General features: G+C 48.5%; 1 protein-coding gene across 1 annotated transcript in view; it reads left to right on the forward strand.

The window, feature by feature from the left end:
- Window positions 1–22406, forward strand: part of CACNA1C (calcium voltage-gated channel subunit alpha1 C) — a 409783-nt gene that overhangs the window by 375104 nt on the left and 12273 nt on the right. The window contains exons 32-43 of the mRNA XM_059471692.1: window positions 372–404; window positions 3267–3395; window positions 7380–7445; window positions 10475–10566; window positions 11738–11903; window positions 12748–12875; window positions 14598–14694; window positions 15313–15415; window positions 17073–17174; window positions 18280–18407; window positions 19524–19658; window positions 21080–21432. Coding sequence (XP_059327675.1) covers window positions 372–404; window positions 3267–3395; window positions 7380–7445; window positions 10475–10566; window positions 11738–11903; window positions 12748–12875; window positions 14598–14694; window positions 15313–15415; window positions 17073–17174; window positions 18280–18407; window positions 19524–19658; window positions 21080–21432 — 1532 coding nt within the window. The remainder of the gene's footprint in view (window positions 1–371; window positions 405–3266; window positions 3396–7379; window positions 7446–10474; window positions 10567–11737; window positions 11904–12747; window positions 12876–14597; window positions 14695–15312; window positions 15416–17072; window positions 17175–18279; window positions 18408–19523; window positions 19659–21079; window positions 21433–22406) is intronic.

The following is a 22406-nucleotide window of genomic DNA, read 5'->3' on the forward strand; positions in this document are numbered from 1 at the left end:
CTGGTCCCTGTGCAGACATGGCCTGGATCTGAGCTGCAGAGCCAAATCAGCCCCTGTATTGAACTCATTTACCAGTACAGTACCTCCACTGCCAGGGTGTCCAGCACTCAGGAGACACTGGGTGTGACTCACGTGTGCTGGTAGTGGAGAGAGCTTACATCAAATTCAGAGGCAGTTGTACCCACTTCTGCCTTGGCCAGCCTTGATCCTGGGCATCCTAGGGAATAAGCCCAGCCTCTTGTGCATTTCTTTCAAATCCCCTTTTGCCCTCTTCTGCCATTTTGTTGCTCCTGTGTTAGCCAAGACCTAGTTTACTAGGGCTCTTGATTGGAGACTTATTACAGCTTATTTCTGTCTGCCTTTCTTTAAAGCCAGCTGAACATACCCAATGCTCTTCCTCTATGGTAAGACCGAAAATACAGACCACCCTCCCAGCTTCTGTGACACTCTTTCTAACACACTCCTTTTTTCTCTTCTCCGTGATCACAAGTTCTCTCTCCAAGCCCAGCCTAGTTATTTGTGCATGAAGCTGCCATGTCATGTATTGGTGTGAGTCTGGTGTTCACATGAGCTGTGAATATGCTGCACATGTGTATCTCTTGTGCATCCTGAGCTTTCCTTTGGTCAAGTTAACTGTTGTTCTGCCTTCTAATGAACCACCAAGAGAGAACTGGACCTGGTAAGATTTCTTGTTAGTAACAATGTCCCTGTGTCACTGTCAATGTGACGCTGAATGAGTTTGCAGTGTGACTTCACGTCCAAGCTTCCAGAAAAGAAAGAGTTGGGCCTCTGAAGCTCCTCTTCAGTGAGGTGATTCATTATAACACTTGAGTTTGTATTTTGCACTGGTGCAATGGTGCACAAAACTCTGCTGCCTTGGTGTGTGAAGCAGGCCCCACACCACCCCCAGAGAGTTCCAGTTTCTGGATTGCCACGCTGCAGAACCTCCCTCCTCTGCAAGGATATGCCTTCAAAAAGCTGGATGAAAGCCAGGAGGAAGTGAGCAGGGCTACTCAAGCATCAGCTAATCTACAGCCACCTAGTTTGAAAATTACTGTAATCTTCTAAGGCATGGCTGAGTTTTTGGCTAAGTGGTTTGATGCCAGTAAGTTGCACATTTGCGTCAGGGAGGGATTTGTTCTATTTTATCTGCTGCTGAGACTTTGCCTTCTCCAGGACACTAGAAGGGCAGAGATAAACTTCTGCCTACAGTAACTGCCTCCTCTCAGCAAGGAAGGACAAAGGAATACTAAAACCTCTGTCCAGACCCATGTCCCAACTTGCTGCCACCTAAAGAGCCAAGACAACCAGAAGAACAGCAGGTAGAATAAGAAAACTCTGGTTTTTTAGTCACAACCACAGCATGATTGCTGTCCATACAACCTCTAGATTGGTACCTCAGCTCTGTTTTAGATGGCATAGAGCTTGGCTTCTACAGGACTGGAAGAGGTATTTGACCTTACAGTGATCCCTCTGGGACTGTAGCACTGAGAGTATTCAGTGCCAGTGATTTTTGATTCCTTGGAGGCCACATTCCCTCCTTCACCTCAGAGCAACTCCCTCCAATCTGCTGAAGCCCACAGCCTGATGTCCAAGTAATCAAATCAGGATGATGTGAGGTGTAGGTAGCACTCAGGCTTTTTGTAACACAGCCTGTTTCCCTATTCTTTTTCACCCAGTTACTCCATGGTTAGCCAGTGCCAGCCTTTGGTACAGCCTGGAGGAAGTTACCTGGTGACAGACAGAGACAGACAGACAGACAAACTGAAGCTAGGTGCAGTCGTGATCAGTTGTACATGGTGCTGAGCTCTCTGTGTGAGCAGGGGTCACACCCAGCACCCAGCTACAGCCCCTGCATAGGGACAGGGACAGAGCTGAGCATCAATCAGCTCAGAAACAGGGGCACACCCAGGTACACATCTGCATCTGGGCATTTCATCCCAGAAACATCCACCCAGGCTGCTCCTGTGCCTTGGCTTTTATCAGAAGCAGACAGGCTGCTGTTTTCACTGCCCAGTGACAGGAAATCCAAAGGGTCTGTTCTCTCTTGGTTTACACAGTGGTGAGTAGTTAACAGCAGGGGTGATCTGCACTGTTTCTTCCTCCTAAATGTTGCTCTTTTGGTGTTGTTTAGACTCCAACTGCAGTCTTTGCAGCCTGGGTGGGGACAGAGAGGGGGTTTCCATGCACTGTGCTCACAGCAGGTCAAGTGGCAGGGTGACAGTGTTATCTCCACTGTGGCAGGAGGTCACATTCCCACAGTGCTGCTACCGGAAGGCACCAGCTCCACAGGCTTGGCACAGTATTTTAGGGGGTTAATAAACTGGAAAACTTGGCATTTGCTGTGCCCTTGAGCTAGGCAGCAAGTCCTGTGCCAAGGCCAGGTGAGCCTGCTGCTGCAGCAGCCTTCAGATGGATGTTGCCTTCACACATGTGAAGGCTGAGGAACGTCAGAGCTGGTTACAGCCCCAGGGGAAAATGCTTAGGGACAAAGCAGATGCTGTGAGAAAAAACAGGCCAGAAGAAAGACTATTTTAAAATACTCCACGCTCGAACAGTAGCAGCGAAGCCAAAATAAAATGTTTTTTAAAAAACAGAAGTCAGTGCACAGACTGTGGGAAATACAAAGGGGTCATGAGAAATGAGAAAGGCCCAGCAGTGGGAGAGAGTGACCAGGGGCCAGCCCACAGGAGCATGGCCACAGCAGCACAGGGACAGCCGGGCTGGCAGCAGTGCCAGTGACACAGCACACACCTTGGGGTGCCCCCGTGGGGTTTTGCAGCCAGGGGTGAATCTGGGACCTGCTCCTGTTCCCAGCAGAGCAAGCAGAACATGGCTGGTGCCTGACACCAGATTCAGCAGAACTGCTGGCTGAGACACCCACTGGGGTGAAACACTCAAGGCAGGCCAAAAGGGAAAGTGTCTTTCTCCTCCAGTGCAAGGTCAAAGGGGAATTGCCTCTTTCCAATGTGAGGAGATATATTGGAGGGTATGAGCATATCCTATCCCTAATCAGAAAGCCCAGACAAACTGAGGGGAGAGGCTGATGGCCTTGAGAGGCCCCCTAGAGCAGCCTCACCACCATTGGAGACGGGGCAGGCCAGAGCAGCCTCGGCTGTCCCTGGGGTGAAGGGAGTGGGAGCCCAGGGAGCAGTGGCAGGACAAGGAACAGTGCAGTGAACCCTCGGCGTAGGCTCCTCTGTGGCCCAGGGCCCCGGTTGCTCTCGTGCTGTTGTAACTCCTGCCTCTGTGCCAATGGCTTCCAGAACGCAGAGGAAAACTCTCGCATCTCAATCACCTTCTTCCGACTCTTCCGTGTGATGCGCCTCGTGAAGCTCCTGAGCCGAGGGGAGGGCATCCGGACCCTGCTGTGGACCTTCATCAAGTCCTTCCAGGTATTCCTTCACTTTTCTCTAAGAAAGGCCCCACTCCTTTTGGTTTCCCTCGCTGGCCTCTCAGGGAGAGGTTTCACCCCAGTGCCTGAGCTCAAAGGTGCCCGGGGAGAGGTGGCACAAATGAGTCAGGCAAATGGAACTCACAGAGAGTGACTGCCTGGGTGTGAGTTTCATCTTTAAAGCATGAGGAATTGCTTGAGACCCTCCTGAACAGCCTTAATAGTTCAGTTCAACTCAATTACTGCCTGTCTGTAACCCTTCTATCTCATCTTTTTTTTTTTTTTTTCCCTTATTTGAGCTGTGTTTCGTATGTGTAACTCTAAGTGAAATACACAGCTATGGGGAGAAGGCCTGTGTCTCAATTAAGTTTCCTTTAAGCTTTGTTTTGAGGATTTCCAGGGAGTATTAGAGGTGTGTGGCCTCCATACTTTCATCCAGGAAGAATTCACCTTTTTAGCCCTACTCTTTTGAGCTGGTAACAATGCCAAGTTATTGAATTGCTGCTGCTTTTTTTTCCCTGGAGACAGGTTGCATTTCAGTGGTAGGTAAAGTTCCAGAGTAGATAGGAGGAAGTGAAGAATAGCAGACCGGATAAGAATCATCACCTTTGGAGGAAAACAAAGGTTATTGTTATAGTTTGTAATAGTATATTGTTAAAGTTATTTGCAGGAAAAAACCTAGCCACATAAAGTAAAATGATAGAGATGAAGCATGTCATATTCCTGCATCCTAAAATGACCTGGATTTACTGGACCAGCACAACCTGGATGTTAGCTGGGGCTTATCCAAAGGAATCAGCAGGGAAACACAGCACAGGAATACAAATGGTGGTCTAAACATGAGCAAATATGCAGAACACACCACTGGGCAAAAGCATGAAAGAGTAACTTGTGCAACACACGAGCCTTGAAACAGTACCTACACAGCCCTCAGACTGAGGCTGTAAATGGTCAATAGCTTTGGTAGTGACTCAAATGGAAAAGGAACTGACCTATACTTTAAAACTTAAACCTTACCAGGGACAACACAAGCTGGAACCAAAGCCTGCAGTGCTGCAGCTCATTGCCACTTCTGTCTCTTTTCAGCAGAAGCAGCACACGTGCACACCAGGGACCAGCACGGAGTTATTCCAGTGCAGCTCTCAGTGGTCCCAGTAGCTAGCCCACCAGGCTGATGGAAAGGACTCATTTTGCCCAGTCCTTGACTGCCAGGGGACCTAACCCTGCACAGCAGGTTTCTGGCACATCCACACCACAGTGACTTTTTCCATTGCTTGCAGAGCTGCCAACTTCCAGGTTGTTATCTGAGCAGTGCCACTGGGAACCATTCTGTTTGCATGCGTAGGAATGAGATTTCCTTGGCACAGCTCAGCCAGCCCTGGTGCAGGGCACAGAGTCACACTTTCCAGCTCCTGCCTCTCCTCCCCTTGCCCTGTGCCCCTGCAGCCTCTTTGGCAATAGCTTGCCCTGAGCTGAACTTGTCACAGCCCATGGCTGGAGAGGAGGAGATGGATGGGAAAGGAGCACCTGGACCTTCCCTGCAGTGACCTCCAGGCCTCTTCAGCTGCAGAGTCAGGCAGGGTTGTAGGGTGGTGGGAGAAAGGATGGAGGGAGGGATCTTCCACAGCAGGGGAAGGGGAAAAACCAGGCAGCATTGCAAGCAAGTGCCTTTTCCCTTGAAAGCCTTTAGCCATTTATAACATGGAATTCTCTGCTCCAAACTCCTCCTCTTGCAACTACCGGGAGGCTCCTTTGGCAGCTAAGAATAGCCCCTGTGCCGCTCCCACCGTCAGAATGTGGGATCCCAGCAGACTTTGGCACGGGCTCCTCAGTGTCCCCACATGCTTCCAGGAAGCATCTCTGCTCACACAGGGCAGCCCAACAAGCAAGGAACCCATGGAGTGAGATCCCATGGTCGCCTCCATGTGCCCTGGGCATGGCATGAAGCGCTGACGTAGGAGCTGGGGCACCGGTCAGAGCGGTGGGAAAATGCTCGGCGGGGTTTCCTGCTGTCTGCAGAGACAGCAACAGGGTCAGCCTGGGGAGTGGGAGGAGGAGGAGGAAGTGAGAGGGTGCTGAGGGCACGGCAGGGCCGTGGGAATGACAAGGACAAAGTGGGAACGCCAAGGAAGGACAGAGCCAGAGAGGACAGAGCCAGAGAGGACAGAGACAGAAATGGAGAATACGGGAAGCTGAAGGAGCCATGGGGAACAGGGGGCAGGGATGAGCAGGAAGGTGCGTTAGTAAGTAGAACAGAAATTGCAGAACATGAAAAGGAAGTGAAGGGGCAGACAGGACAGAAGACACTTTCCCACCCCCATATGGATGGGGAAAACAGCAGTACTGTCAGAAAACAGCTAAGGTTATATACCTTAGAAGTACTGTTAATGTTATACACCTGTCTGGACACTACCCCAGGAGCTCTTAGGTATTGTGTGTATCAAGTCCCAGCTAAATCATCACAAAATGTTTGGAGCCCAGTTCTGAGCTGGTGGTCTCTTCAGTGGCATTGTGAGGTAAACATACCAATTTGTCTGGCTCCCTAAAAAGCCAGAGGAATCTGTCCTGAGATTCAAGGTGATGATTACAGACATTGTCTAAAGGATTTGATTATTTTTTGCCATTTTGATGATATTCTGATCTCTTTGAAATGATTTATGCAGATCTTAGTCAAATTTCCATGGTGGCCAGTGAAAATATTCCCTCATTTTTTCCTGTGGGATTCAGTTGTGTTGAATTTAGGATTACAGAATGGTTTGGCTTGGAAGGGACCTTAAAGATCACCTAGTTCCAACCACTCTGCCATGGGCAGAGACACCTTCCACAGGTTGTTCAGAGCTCCACCCAGCCTGGCCTTGAACAGGGATGGGGCAGCCACAGCTTCTCTGGGCAACCTGTTCATGTCTCACCAACCCATATAGTAAATAATTTCTTCCTAATATTTAATATAAACCTGCCCTCTTTCAGTATAAAACCATTGCCCCTTCTCCTATCACTGCATGCCATTTAAAAAAATCCCTCTATGTCTTTATTGTAGGCCCCCTTTAGGTATTGGAAGGTACTCTAGAGTCTCCCTGGAGCCTTCTCTTCTCCAGGCTGAACAACCCCAACTCTCTCGGCCTGTCTCCATAGCAGAGGTGCTGCAGCCCTCTGATAATGTTGTAGGCTCGTTATATTCTGTGAAACTGGATGTTCAAAATCTAGATCAGGGACTGTGCTCACATTTTCAGAGTGAATGTGTCCACCCATTTCCTCTGAATCAAATTCTGAAAGCCTCCGCTCTGAGTGCTAGATATTTCAAAAGATTCCTGCTCAAAAGCCTGAGCCCATGAAGTCCCAAACCCTTGATTCCTGTCAGTGGTGGAGGAAACCAGGAGCACTCAGCACTTGGCTGACTGCACTGACCCCTTCCCTAGGAGGCAGCTCTGCTTATCAGGGCTCTGCATGTCCTCTCCAGCAGCTGATCACTGACACTTGGTGAACGGCACACACCATCAGGAACACCTAACACCCAACAGGAAAGTGCTGATGCTGCTTTAGGTACTTAGGGTGGTACCAGCCATTGCAGCAGAAGCCTTGAATTAGGATTCCAGCAGCTGTAGCATCTTTTATTTCACCATCCTGGATGCAGGGAAATATCACACTGCCATTAGTGCCAGAGTAGTGCTGGCTGTGAGAGCTTTCTCCTCCTGGTAAGCAGGTGTAGACACTGGTTTTCCCTCTTTCCTGGCTCGGTCAAGGGCGGGGGTGCCGGGAAGGCAGCGGAGCTCCATCCCTGCATCCCTGCATCCATCCCCCATGGCTCAGAGCCGAGCCGAGCCGGCGGGGCTGGGCTGGGCGGGCAAGCCAAGCGCGGGCTTGCAGAGGCATCTAGCGGCTACTGCCCGCACTACAGAGCCACGCTGGGACAGCCGCGCCCCGTCCCAAAGCCAGCCGCGCGAACCAGGCACAGACACAGCCCTCTCTTTTCTCCTCTCGTTTCCAGGCTCTCCCCTACGTGGCTCTTTTGATAGTGATGTTGTTCTTCATCTACGCTGTGATTGGGATGCAGGTAAGTGAGGCTTAAAGAGCTCGGGTGTGTCTGTGTTCTCCTAGAGCATGGGAACAGGATTACAGGGTAACTAGATCAGTGTGTGGTTGTGGGGGCTTACAGCAATGTTCTCACACAGTAAGGTGAGATGGAAGCTAACCTTGGCTGGAGAACATTGTCTGACTGGGTACCTCCAACCAGATCCAGATCCAGAAAAAAAAGCAAGCAAATAAAAGAATTGACCCATTTAAGGGCAGAACACAATATGCAAACAGTAAAAGGACCATGCCTGCCCTCCACATTCTTGAAGGAATATCCACAAAGATTTACTGCTTTTCTTGTTGGTGCAAAACAGTTTTTTAAGTGGGCTTATGGCCATGCTGCACTGAGCAAACCAAAATATTCTCTTGTATCTCTCTCACACTGGCACAACTTCCACTGAGTTGTAAAGAGCAGCTTTTGATCTACACCCATGAAGGGAAATATGGGATCAGACCCAATGTACCAACACTTACATCAACACAACATCTTACTCAGTTTGCAAAATGTGCTTGGAATCATCCTGAGCATTCACCTGTGCAGGGAACTGATGTTGCACAGACACCATTGAAGATAGCACAAGATACAGACACAGCCTGTGACAGTCCCAGCCTCATTTGCTGTGCTGCTTTTCAAGCTAAGCTTCACTTTCCCCTTCCATGTTAATCAAAGTTCTCAGACAAGTCAGCCATCTGGGATCAGAGGCCACAGTATGGAAAGGCATGGCATAATTGCTTCCAGAGGTCTGCAAACATGACAGGCTTCTTGGTTTCACAATGGCAACAGAATTTGTAATGAAATTCATCTGACCTCTGTGATCTTGTTTTGTTTCCTGTTATTATAATCACATGTTTTCACAAACTCCCTGCCCCACCATGAAAGATAAAATTAATGTTTTCTTGACTTATCACAGGTTATCTCAATAGCCCCAGTAATCACAGCTGTCATTTACTCTGCTAAGCTCATACTGTAAACTTGCCAGTTTTGCCTTTAATACCTAAGATGGCCAAGATCTTACAAATTACCTGTGCTATACAGAAAATCACTTCAGAGTATTAAGCTGGTATTACATCACTGTACAAAGCATTATAAGGGACTTCCAAGCACCCACAAAGATGGAGTCTATAGTGGTTGGGGCACTGCCAGGGCCAGATGCTTTATTCTGTAATTCTACTCCTTTTTCTTTCAGCTAGTTCTAAGTTACCTATTTAACCTTTGGCTTACTTTCAAGCCTCTGTTTAAATCATCTCAGCAGCCTGAAGATCATACATCTGCCTTTCACATTGATCTAGATTACTAGGTTGCTTTGTGCCTTCATGTCTTCCAATAAGAAAACCAACTTTTTAAATTTTCCCTGTTTGCCCAGAGCCCACAGACCTGTGATTATCGCTTTTTGTCCAAATGGCATCTCAGACATTTTGTGTGCAGCTCTCTTGAACGTGCTGACACACAGAGTTCCCTCCCACACAGGGGCACATAGGAAAGAAAATCATCCCTCACTCCATTAAGCAGCTACCATGAAAGACTGGATGTCCCAGAACTGATAAAAACATCAGAATTTCCCATATAAAGGAGACCTACTACTTTATGCCAGCTACTGCCACAACCTGGAGCGTAACAACATTCAAGCCTCACTACCTAATGTGCTCAAGTGGAAAACATCCAGGTTGATGCTGATGGATGGAGCTGCTCTAGGATGGCCCAGGAGGCACAGATTGGAGAGGCTGTGAGGGAGGAACCCCCACTTGCAGCTCCTCCCAGGTGCCTAATGCAAAACACCCACAGCAGCTGCTGCCTCCTGTGTGAGGGAAGCTGTAGGGTGGATCATGGGGAGCTCCCTTATCTACATTTGCCTGAAGTGATAAATATGGGCTGCTTCAGCTCAAGCTCGGTGCAATGGGGCGGTCAGAGCTGCCTGTGGCATGGGGCTGGCCAGGCAGAAGTTCCCCTGCATCCATGAGGAACCCCTGAGGAAAACTGCCATGTGCTGACCCTCCCTCCTGCCTGGCAAAGCCGTCCCACCATTGTCCCTGTGCTCCTCTCCGTGTCACTGTTTCTCGGGGGTGCTAATTATCAGTGACATTTCCTTGAAAATAAGTTGGTGTTCTCTCAGAGCTGCTCTGTTCCTGCTGCTTGTTTCGGCTACAGAGAGATTACAGCTCTCAGCCCCTGAGATCTCCGCCACGTTGTTATCAGTGGGGAATAAATAGTCCTGACTGTGCTGTGTAGAGACCTTTCTGCCACACAAGGTTTGTTTAAGCTCTCAGTCCCACTGCCTGAAAGTACAACAGCTATCCAAGATTTTTTAAAGAAGCCTGAAACTGCTGCACTGGGGGCTTCACACCCAAAGACAGGGCCCCTAAGAAGGTTTGCTGATGGTTGCAGGCTTGGTTGATGTGGCATGGGGGGAAGCTCTAGGCCATCCTTGTCTGGGCAGATCTGGTCATCATCTTCATGCTGCTGTAATCTGGGAGGACCCCAGAAACACCTGCTGGAGACGGGCATGACTATAGAAGAGCAGGCATTTGGACAATTGCAGACCCAAGGCAATGTATTTACATTGTTTTTGTGAAGGTCCAAGGCCCCCCACAGAGATGGAAGCTCAAGGCTTTGCAGCTGCTGGTCCTTTGCTATCATTTTGTCCTGACAATGACAGATAAGCAATGAAGGAAGGAGCCTTTTCTTCTCTGTTACTGATTTATTTCAGCTGGACTCCCTCCCCAATTGAGTGCCTGTTAAAACAAGGCCCCACATCATGTATTCAGTGTCTGAATAAGAAAGGACAACTTGTTTTGACACAAGATGCTTCTTATTGCAGAATTAGTGCTTTTCTGGTTATAAAGCAGAAGCCAGGGAAGCAACAACAAACATGAAAGACACAGAAAATTTTCTTTTAATATAAGAGCAGATTCCACTAAATATCAGAGTCAGGGTGAGGCCAAGAGCTACAGGCGACAAGAGGTTTGGAGATTTTGCAGGGCTAATCTGAAAAGACCTCTGCTTTCTGCCAGGTGTTTGGTAAAATTGCGCTGAACGACACCACAGAAATCAACCGCAACAATAACTTCCAGACCTTCCCCCAGGCAGTGCTGCTGCTTTTCAGGTGGGTACACGACAGCTCTGCCTTGTGTCAGCCTGGGAGCACCATTCCTCTGCTCTCGGGCACAGATTATCTCCTCCTGCCGTGTCATGTTCCCGAGGTGAGTGGTAACATGTTGTCCTTCAGTTGGGGAGCCTGGAATTATGTCAGATGGAAGGAGCAGTGCTTTAAGTCTCTTGTAGCCCAGCAGCTCACCCTGGTTATGCTCAGTGCTGGGGAGGGACACAAGTCTTCCTACACAGAAGGAAAGAAGCCAGTTTTCAGTGCTTTCAAAAGTTGATATACATCAAAACCTTCTTTGGCTCAAATCTGGCCAGTGTGACTTCCAGCAGGGAAAGGGACACGATGAACTCGTGCTTAGACATGGCCGTGGCCAGCTCAGCTTAGCACATCATCCCACTCCAGCTGGGGCCAGGGAGGGGTGCTAAAGGGGTGGGAAATTGGCACAAATTCAACACTGTCATAATTTTGAAGGACTTCTTTACATTAAATCCACAGCCATGTCACACATATCTCCATGATTCTGCTTGGAATGTGACAGCCCCATACCCACATCAGCCAAAGCCAGTCAGAAATGATAAACTGATGATGGCAACAAAACCAAATAGAGGAGCAGTGTGGTATTTTAGGGGTCCCCCATGGCAGGAAGGAAATGATGAATCTGATTCTATGTTCTTAGAAGGCTAATTTATTATTTTATGATGTTATATTAAAGAATGCTATTCTAAAACTATACTAAAGAATACAGAAAGGATATAGACAGAAGGTTACCAAGAATGATAATGAAAACTCGTGACTGACTCCTCAGTCTGACACAGCCTGACTGTGATTGGTCATTAAGTAAAAACAATTCACCTGTTGATGAACCATCTCCAACCACATTCCAAAGCAGCCAAACACAGGAGAAGCAATCAGATAATTATTGTTTTCATTTTTCTCTGAAGCTTCTCAGCTTCCCGGGAGAAGAAATCCTGATGAAGGGATTTTTCCAGAAAATAAGACAGTGACAGAGCAGGGTATGCCAGGGGATGTCAAAGCCATCAGCCTAACTTGCTCTTAATTGACCTCAGTGGCAAAACTCTCATTAATGTTCATGGGATCAGGAACAGGTTGCTAATGTGCTCTGTCACATCCAAGGTCACTGCTGTCTCCTCCTGCCCTCTGCCTTGCCCAGGTGTGCCACAGGTGAGGCCTGGCAGGAAATCATGCTGGCATGTCTCCCTGACAAGAAGTGCGACCCGGAGTCGGAGCCGGCCAACTCCACAGAGGCCGATCACTCGTGCGGCAGCAGCTTCGCCGTCTTCTACTTCATCAGCTTCTACATGCTCTGTGCCTTCCTGGTGAGTGCCCAGCACAGACCTCCCTGCAGCCTCAGCCTCTGCTTCCCCAGAGCAGCAATGCACAAGAATGATCTCAAATCTCCCCACGGGTCTTTCCCAGCAGAGCCCTTTCAGTGACAGCATCCCTTCCCTGCCTCCCTCCAGCTCTGGGGGATGCTCTGCTTCCAATCCCTGTCTTTTGTGCACGGCAAAGGAGCGTTCTTCCCCCCTTCCCCCTAAAGGAGAAAACCAAATTAGTCTGTTGTGGGCTGTGCTGAGGCTAGCAACGCCTCAGCCACACTTCCCACCTTCCCTCCTACCTTCCTTCTGGCTGCTGAGCAGGTTTTTCCTCCGCTGCCAGCAGCAATGACTGTGAGAATACACATATCCCACTTGCATCTGCTCCGTGTTGGCAGTGCAGCACTGCTCAGAGCAACAGCACACGCTCTGCAGCTGGCAGCAGTGCCCAAAACCCTCCCAGTGAACAGCAGCAGCATTTCTAAAGTTTTGGCCTTGGGCTAGAAGAAAGGACTTTTATCTCAGCCCCACTGCCTGTTGAAGATAAATCTCACCTTGTTCTGCCAGGCAAAGACACAGGTAAATAAAAAGCGACAACAGCACAAATAATAATTCAGCCAATTTGTGCCTCATCCATTTAGTAGGGAGGAGGAAAATGTAACCAGCTGAGAATATTCCACCTCTGGGCTCTTCCCATTTAAACTGGGGGGCTGGGATGGGAGAATAAAGAAGCTAACCCAAATGGCCTCCTAGTTTTGTGAGTCCAAATCCAGACCTTAAATGGAGAACCTGGTAAAATGTACTGTTCCTTGCTCATCCATCACATCATCTCTGTCCTTGTTTGCAGATCATCAATCTTTTTGTAGCTGTTATAATGGATAACTTCGATTACCTGACACGGGACTGGTCCATTTTAGGACCACACCACCTGGATGAGTTTAAAAGGATCTGGGCAGAGTATGACCCTGAAGCTAAGTAAGTAACCCAGCCTGGCTATCAGCGCTCCTCAGAGAACAGGCCCATTATTTTCTGTTCTCTAGACTCAGTGCAGTAAGTGCCATGTTCCTCCTGCAGGAACACTTTTTCTTTTTTTTTTTTGGTACTAAACTCATAAAATAGATATCACCACCAGGTACTGCTGGTGAATCCATAAGCCCAAAGTGCAAAGATACTCACAGAAGTCTCAGCATTTAGGCTGCACTGTTCCCTGTCAGGCCATTGCTTTACTTTCTGTCAGCGAGATATAGACTCAGGGGAGCAGGAGACTGAGAAAAAGAGATTAGGGGGTTGGATTATTGATGTATTTGTTTGTGATATTGAGCTGTGACTCTTCTGCTTGACTTTGTACTCACAGCAGAGCTGCTCTGCTCAAATCTCTGTTTTTTCCTATGTCATATATGCCCACCACAGCCTGTACATTGACATGGCTGCATTACATTTTCTGCAGGGTTATTCACAAGAGCAGACTTGCAGGGATATAAAGTTACACCACAACAACTCACATGAGGGCTTAACTGGCATTCAGTATTATATGCTCTGTTTGACACATGCTTAGGCTTAAAGTGCATTTAGATCCCTGTGGCATTACTGTACAGTTGACAATTGTAATTGCAAAGCTCCCTTCATAATGCAAAAGCCATGGAGAGAGATTTGGGTGTAAACTGAAAGCAGATCTCTTTAGGAGACAAAGTGTTGAGATTAGTCTGGGCTTAGGTTCTGCCATACATGAGGGTGTGTCACATTATGAGAGTGATACATGAATTTAAACACTTCTTCACCTTCATGGTGACTTCCTGGGCTGGGGATTTTTAATATGGATGGGGAATAAGCACAGACTTGTAATCAATACATCATTTGTTAACAAAACAGATGCTACTATGTGTGCTTCCTTAAAGGCCAGACTGCAGTGGCTGAAGGCATGTGATGGATAGCCACTCACTTCAGATGGCATCCTGCTCCTCCCTGTTTATAAATGGGAATCTCTTTCATTCCTCTTCCCCATCCATGTCCTGTGCCCCTCCTCTGGCTCTGCTAACTTTCCTCCCTCCCTGAGAGAATTCTTCTTTCGAGATGCCATTTACCAAACTTAAGAGAAACCCAGCTGCTGCTGTGAAGGAAGTTCAGTGCTTTGTTTTGTGCTCACAAAACAGCCCAAAGCATAAACAAGTATTAAAAGGCAGTGCCTTGGGGCTATTTGCATGGGAGGTAAACCACAAAGAAATAAACCATTTACACCTCTCTGCCTGCTACAGGCCTCAGCCCAACAAGTAAATAGCAGATATTTGTTTTGAGCAGGTCAATGATGGGAAGAGAACCCCAAATTATCGGTTCCTGTGTCCCTTACCTGGGGCAGGTGGGAATGGAAAAGCTTGGTGCTTAGGGGGTGTGGAATGGCAACACCTGACCCCCAATCCAGTTACAAAGCAGCCTCCACTGGTAAATGGTAAAGAAGAGCTGACTGACAGACTTTGGGAGGGGCCAGGACTGGCTGATGCAAACTCCCAGGGGTATAAAAGACTGAGCATCCACCTTGAAGATGAACTGGCCACATGATATGCATGAGGGGCAGTTCCCAGTGCTGCAGCCTTTTCCTCATGTAGTCCTTTGTTGTGTTTTTGTTAAGGTTTAATAAACCTCTTTAAACTTTCCAAGTGAGCAGCTGTGTCTCACACAGCCCTCCCTGTGCTCTCTTCTCAGGGGACGGATCAAGCACCTGGATGTGGTGACGCTGCTGCGGCGGATCCAGCCCCCGCTGGGCTTCGGGAAGCTCTGCCCTCACCGGGTGGCTTGCAAAGTAAGGCACTGCTGCTCTGGGAGCCTGGGCTCACAGCAGCTAAACCACAGCACCAGACAGAGAATACACAATGGTTTGGCCTGAAAGGCACCTTAAAGCCCTCTAATTCCAGCCTCTGTGCTGGGCAGGGCTGCCTTGCACCAGGCCAGTTGTTTTACACTAAACAGCCTGCCGTGGCATTTTCCAGCTGACCCTGCCTCACTCACTGGGCACATCACTGCCCACCAGGCAGAGCAACAAACAGCATGTCTGAACAGCCCCTGGGGTGCCCTGTGCCCCTCACCAGCTCCTCTGGGCTCCAACCACCCAGTCCAGGGCAGGAGTGTTGTGCACTACTCAGGGCCATCAGCCTTTTGTCTGGGTAGGAGAGCACATCTTTGCTAAATTCAGCTCTCAAGTACCAAGAACACACCTCTGCTTGTACTGTCAAACTCCCATCTCCAGACAGATTAGGAGAGGTAGAAATAACGGCAATCTCATTGTGGAACTAATCCACAGGCCATGGATATTCACATGAGAAGGATGGCAGGTCTGGAGGGCATCAGGAGGACATGAGGAGGGGCATGCTTCAGTCCATGCGTGGCAGTAATTGTTGTCTTTCCTCTCTTCACCCCACAGCGCCTTGTCTCCATGAACATGCCACTGAACAGCGATGGGACCGTCATGTTCAATGCCACTCTCTTTGCACTGGTCAGAACAGCACTGAGGATCAAGACAGAAGGTGAGAAGCTTGCCCTCTGCAGGGATACAAAGGTGTTCATGTTCTGAGCTGGAATAAACCGACAGGGACATCTTGTTTAGAATGATACAAAGGTGTTCATGCCAAGGTGTCCAACTGGTTTCAAATGATCCAAATTACTCATATGCAGAACGTGGGACAAAAAGCTATGTAAAGAGGTTTGGAGGAATAATATCTTCTGGGAAAGCACAGTGTTTCCCACTACCTAGGAAGTTGGTGCTTCCTGTATTATCATCTCAAATTACTGATCACATTCTTCTCAGTGGTCTGAAAGTTTAAAGTTTTAGATCAATGTCTGCTCACACAGCAATTAGGAGAAGGGCAAAGAAGCCTCCTTTTTGTACCCTGTCTGCAGAGCTGAGCCGCTTCTTGACTGCTGTTGCCACTGATCTTCCAGTCCAAGGGAGAAAAAAGAGCTTGGACTTGAGGGTCTCATCTCACAAAAACTCCTCCTGTGCTTCCATTAGCATGAGTGAACATTACATTATAGTAACAGTGGTGCTGTAAAGAGAGATGAGGAGTAAAGGGACTGTTAATAGCTTTGCATAGACAGCAGGTATATTTGAGGAAAGCACACAAGATTTGGGGCTCAGCTTGTCCTCTTTGTTGCTCTCTGTCACCTGCTGTAATGAAAGATATTGGTCCTGAGTCAAAATCTGGCTTCAGGTATTAATGAGATGCATTGAAAGGGAGTGTAGGTCTGTGATTCACAGCTAAACACCTCTGCCTCAGGAGTGGCTGCATTTCATTTCAGGCATGGGGAAGCAGTGCCCAGCAGAACTCTGCCTTACAGTGCCAGCTGTACACTGCTGAGCCAAAAAATAGTGGCAAAACGAAAAATTATATTAAGGCCTTTAAAATTGTGCTAAACAGAATTTGACTGTAGTGCAAGAGACTCTCCTGAGGAAAAAGCCACCCACAATCCCTGTAAGACATCGTGTGTCTTATGAAACAGAGACCCAAAAAGGATTCAGTTTTCTTGTCTATCTGAGAGAGCCTCAAACTCTTTAAGTCATTGCCAGTGAACTCCTGGGAAACCATCTAAAGCCTCAAACTGCTTGTTTTCTTTCTTGCCCTAGCAGGATCTTTTAAGGGGTCAGGGCAGGAGTTTGGATTTAGCCCTGCTGAGTCAGATTTCTGCCTTTGATGCTGTCCATGTGTTGCATCCTCAGCAAGTTATTCCATGTCCCTATCTTCACTGCATCCTATTACAAGAACTACTGCCATGCAGAGCCCTGTGCAGCACCCTCAGGAGCCTCAGTGCTGGGGAGAAATAAGAAAAACTGCAGGAAAAACACCTTTAGGAGGACAAGATACTGGTTTCAGACACCTAGAGAGAGACAAGGGAGGGGTTTGAATGTACATAAATCAAGAAATAAAACTGAAGATAACTGATTTGAGAGGAAATGGGTATCTAGAAGGAAAGTCACCTCCCTACCCAGAGATGACTCTGCACATTTAGGAAGAAGATTTCTTGCTGTGAGGGAGCCTTAGGAATGGTCAGAGCATCTCTTGGCCCAAAACTTTCCACTACTGCAAACACTCTGATATTTACCTCCTGAGACTTCCATGCCAGACATTAAATTGCTCCTCTGCAGGGTCTGCTTAATTCCTGTCTCTGATGATTTTCACCCTGCAGGTAACCTGGAGCAGGCCAACGAAGAGCTGAGAGCAATAATTAAGAAAATCTGGAAGCGCACCAGTATGAAGCTGCTGGACCAGGTGGTGCCTCCTGCAGGTGGTGAGTGCAGGATCTTGTCCCTGTCTCTGAATATCTTTGGTTTTTTTTCCCTCACCTGTCCTGTCCTAGTGCACCTCATGATCATCAGGTGGAATCAGGGGGGACAGGCTTTCTTCTCAAAACTGCCAGTATTTAATCAGGCTGAGGTCTCTTCTATACTAACATGAATATGCTGCTCTTACTGCTGAGAAATCAGGGAAAGGAAAAAATGTGCATAAACGGGAGTTGGTGCATAGGCATCCAGTGTGGCATTCACTGCCTTTCCAGGTGGCCCCATGGGCACAAAGCAGCCCGTGGCAGTCAGCCAACAGCAGCAGCCAGGGTCCTGAGCCTTGCTCAGCCTGCTCTGAACTCAGTGGACCATGTCTTCTAAAATTTCCAGTGGGTTTGCAGAAAGGAGGAGAGCTACCTGGAGAAAAACATAGCGCACATTTTGGCTGGCTGACAGTTTTTGTTGTGTGAGAACACAGCTGTGACTGCATTTCAAGGGAGAGGTGATCTCCTCTGTTCGCTCACACCCATGTTAGGCACAAAGGGACAGAATTCCAGTGCAGAGAAGGGTCATGCCTGGGATGGATGATCAGTCAGAGGCTGTGAATAAGTCTTGCCCCAGGCTGTCACAAGACAGCAGCATGTGTTGACCCAGACTGGGAGGCTGCTGCTATAATGAGATCCTTTGTGATTAACCAACACCAGAGACTGCCCAGGTTAGATGTGCTCCTGCTGCAGGGGCTCTGTGCCAGCAGAGCCAGTCTGCCCCAATGCCACCTGCACCTCTGCTCCTGACTGCTCACAGCAAGCTCTGGCTGCAGAGCAACCCCTTCCTTCAGCTCTGCATCCTGATGCCATAAAAAGCAGAGATGAACTGAAGTGCCCAGTGTTTCTGCAATACATGAGCAAATACACCAATAAATCAGCTGCTTATTTAATTTATTTTTTCACTCCCCCCTTTGCAGATGATGAGGTGACCGTGGGGAAGTTCTTTCTTGATCCAGGAGTATTTCTGGAAGTTCAAAAAGCACAAAGAGCAGGGGCTGGTGGGGAAGCAAATACATCCATAAATCAGCAGCTTATTTAATTTATTTTTTCACCTCTCCCTTTGCAGATGATGAGGTGACCGTGGGGAAGTTCTACGCCACTTTCCTGATCCAGGAGTATTTCAGGAAGTTCAAGAAGCGCAAGGAGCAGGGGCTGGTGGGGAAGCCCTCCCAGCGCAATGCACTCTCCTTACAGGTGACAAGTGGGCCCCGAGCGGACAGGGGTGGTACAGTAGAGACAGGTGGTCCCACCTCCCTCTCCAACCATTCTGGGGGTTGCAATGGGCTATCCCTACTGGAAAGGAGTTCGTAGACCCCTTGAATTATCACACCAATCCTTTTGGATAAATGCCTGTGTACCATGGGCTCATAATCCCTTAGCTCCAAAAGGCACAGGTGAGGCATAATCATAATTTATCAATCTGCCAGTAATATTTGAAATTTGGGATCCTTTGAACTGGTATGAAGTGTCCTACAGACATTTGCTTACTCACACATATATTTGACCCATTTTGAGCGCATGTTTCCAGGAGACAAAATCACTTAAAAAGCAAAAATCATACCTGGATGCCAAGGCCATCCAATGGACAGTAAGGACTGTAAGGACTGGGATTTGTTCCCCACTGTGGCACATGTTCACTCAGCAGAATACCAGGCTGTGTGACAGAAAGAGAAAACCCTGTTGAATGTATAAGCAGTGCTATTTGTGTCCCTCGAGGATACTTTGAGAAAAAAGGGTGGCTGTGGAGTTTCAGAAAGCTGCAAAGTGCTGTGATGTGGGCACAAACACAGAACAAGGCCTCAGCACACTCACAGATTACCACCCTGGATGGACTCTTTGGAACAGACTCCAGTCAGTGAGGGGTTTGAGGACTTAGCAGGTCCAAATGCCAGAAGCTTTGTTGTTAAATCCATACTTAAGCTGCTGATTAAAAAGAAGAGATTTTCTGAAGCACCAAAGTGCTGCACATGGTTCAGCTGGAACTGTGGCTGGTCTAGAGCTTCTGGTTGTGGATCTGAGAACCCAGAGCTGAAAGCACGCAGACCTGCTTAGTCAGGCCTGTGGATTTATGTCTATGTCCTGCTGTGATGAAGCCAAGGACGAGCAACAAACATTCCTTGGTTTGTATTGCCAAGAGTTTCTCCCTCCCTGAGGTGGAGATGCAAGAACAGGGTTTGCTGGTGTTTCTCCAGGAGCTGGGGGTGCTGTGCTGACTGAAGGGCCCCACAGTGTTGAGGAAGGAATGGCAGTGCTGCTGTCCCTCCTGTGCCCACTCGGAGATATGAAGCTCTACAGTTTGCTGTCTTGCAGGCTGGGCTGCGCACGCTGCACGACATCGGGCCCGAGATCCGACGAGCCATTTCTGGAGACCTGACCGCTGAGGAGGAGCTGGACAAGGCCATGAAGGAAGCTGTTTCTGCTGCCTCTGAAGATGACATCTTCCGGGTAGGTTCTGAACCAGTCTGAGAGCTGAGGCTGAGCTCAGAGTGCTTTGGAGGCAAGTCCAGGCATACAGGAACTCTGGTGGTGGTGGGATGGAGCTTCCTCTCATGGAGGGTCTGCTCCTCAGGTTTTACCTCTGGCAAAGAAGCTTTAAGGCAATGGTGAAGGAAAGGAGTTGGTTTGGATCCAGAGCTTTATTCTGGCCCACAGGCCTCTGAATCCAGCAACAGCTCCAACAGAACTCCCAACCGTGTGGTTGCTGTTCCTTTTAATCCCAGGGAGAGGGGAAGGGAAGGGATAGGAAACCACCAACCAGGTACAGAAGAGGAGGTCTCAAGGGACAAAGGACACCTGGATGGCCCAATCCCCCCCCACCCCTGCCCAGGGGTAGAGGGCATCCTTTGAATCTGCCAATCACTCGATGCCCTTCTGGAATTCAGGACTGACAGACAGTGCTGGGCAGGGGTCACGGAGGGGAAAGGAGAGGTGATTGACACACCTGGGAGGGAATCTTCAGGGAGAGACCTGAGGTTCTGGGGTAAACCCTGAAATCACAATGCAACAACATTCTCTTTTGTTCATTCTGCAACTCAGCTGGGCCCTCCTTGTTTGGTAGATCTTACTAGAAAAGAGTGGTGGACCTAGGTCCTAAGTGAAAGGTCCTAGGGTCTTTGAACAGTTTTATCCCAATTCCTTCTCTCTTTCTCTCAAGGGAAGCTTCTCACTGGAAGATTCTCTCAGGAAACCTAAATTAAAGAACAGATCAGTGCAGCAGCCAGGCACACTTTAGTGTTTTGTTCACTCCTTTCAGTGGCACTGGTAGCATCCTTCCAAAAAGTACACAAAGACACAACAGAGCTCCTACAGAAGAAGGAAATTTTCTGAGCAACTTAGCTAAAACATTTCTTTCTTATTTCATTCCTGTTTCTTACAACTGTTTTCTTTGGTAACTTTTCCTCTCCTTTGGCATTGTCCTTCTTTCTTTACAGAAAGATGCTGTCAGTCCCTTTCATTACCCACCTAACAGTACATAACTGGCTCATTAAATTTCTCTTCCTTTCTTCCTCCGGGTACTTAATAGTTTCTGGTGCTCTTCTCAAATTCCCCCTCATACCTAAATGTTCCTTTGTAACTGCACTGGGAAAACCAGAGAGGTTCTTGCATCCATACCCTGTCCTGGACTCCCAGAACTGGTGGGAGGTGTGGAGGCACACACCTGCCAGCCCTCTGAAATCCCAGCCTGTGTGTAGCTGGTCTCTGTGACAGAGAAGTCCTCACACTGCTTTCTGGAAGAGAGAGCACCAGTGCCATCATGCTCACTTTGGTCCTCCTTTTTTTCCCTCAAGAACAGTCTAAGCAGGGAAACACCGGGGTCCTTGCACATCTCATTCACAAAGGAAAAATCCTTTTTGTTTCTCTGGCAGAGAGCTGGAGGCTTGTTTGGAAACCATGTGAGCTACTACCAAAGTGATGGCAGGAGTGGGTTCCCCCAGACATTCACTACCCAGAGACCTTTGCACATCAACAAGTCTGGCAACAACCACGGCGACACCGAGTCTCCATCTCACGAGAAGCTGGTGGACTCCACCTTCACTCCCAGCAGCTACTCATCCTCAGGCTCCAATGCCAACATCAACAACGCCAACAACACCGCCCTGTGTCGCTTCCCCAGCCCACCCAGCTTCCCCAGCACTGTCAGCACGGTGGAAGGCCATGGGACGCCCCTGTCACCCACCATATGTGTGCAGGAGGCTCCCTGGAAGCTCCCCTCCAAAAGGTGAGTGAGCAGAGAGGGAGCCAGGGGAGCAGGTGTTGGAAGGTGCATGCAAACACCAGAGCACTGCTGCTGAGCCAGAGTCACTCCCAGACATTGCCCAGCCTGCAGCCTGGATTGAGCCCTGTGGTTCTCCACATGTGCCAAAGCCCACAGATGTGCACCAATTGGCCACTGCAAAGCACCAGCACTCTTACTGACCAACACACTCTATTTATTTGGGATTTATCAGGAAGAAACCTTTGTAAGATCCAAAGGGAACCTTATTTATCCCTCCTTCACCACAGGGAGGTGTTTTATCAACTGGTAGGAGACTGCTCTTCATGTCCTAATAGCCCAATGGGGAGCTTTGTTGAAGTCAATGGGTTTTCATTTAGCAGGTCACCTTACAGAGGTCACCAAAGACATTCTGGGAAGAGGGAGGCAAGGTTTTCAGGAAAAAAGTGAAGAAAATCCCCTTCTCTGGAGACTTTTCAGGCTCTCTACACACAGATGACTAACACAAAAGGAATATAATTTTTCTCAGTGGGGGATTTCTTTTAATACTTTCAGAAACAGCAGGAAGGAGATGGAATTTTTTTTCAGTGCAGAGAGTGAACAGTGTGAAAAGGTGGCCAAATGCTGCTCCCAGAAAGGACAGAATAGGACAATGAGGCAGAGGAGCTTCAGTGGGTGCAGAATTGCCCAAGTGAAGAGTCCTGTGGTTTTTGCATTTCATGCCTTCCTGAGGGAGGCCACGGGGAGTTCCCTCTGCCCTCCTCCCTGCTGAACTCGTGCTGGTGTGACACTGCTAACAGGGTGTTCTTTTCTCTCCTTGCTCCCCTGGGCACGTTCCCTGCATTAGGACACATTACTACGAGACACTGGCACGGTACGTGTTCTCCTTACCCCTCCCATGCTGCCTGGCTGTAAGACCCACTGTCTTCATCTGTTCAAACTCCAAATTCCCACTAATGCTGAATGTGACCTCTCCTTTT

The sequence above is a fragment of the Ammospiza nelsoni genome, chromosome 5 (genome assembly GCF_027579445.1).
Source record: "Ammospiza nelsoni isolate bAmmNel1 chromosome 5, bAmmNel1.pri, whole genome shotgun sequence".
Classification (NCBI taxonomy): Eukaryota; Metazoa; Chordata; class Aves; order Passeriformes; family Passerellidae; genus Ammospiza; species Ammospiza nelsoni.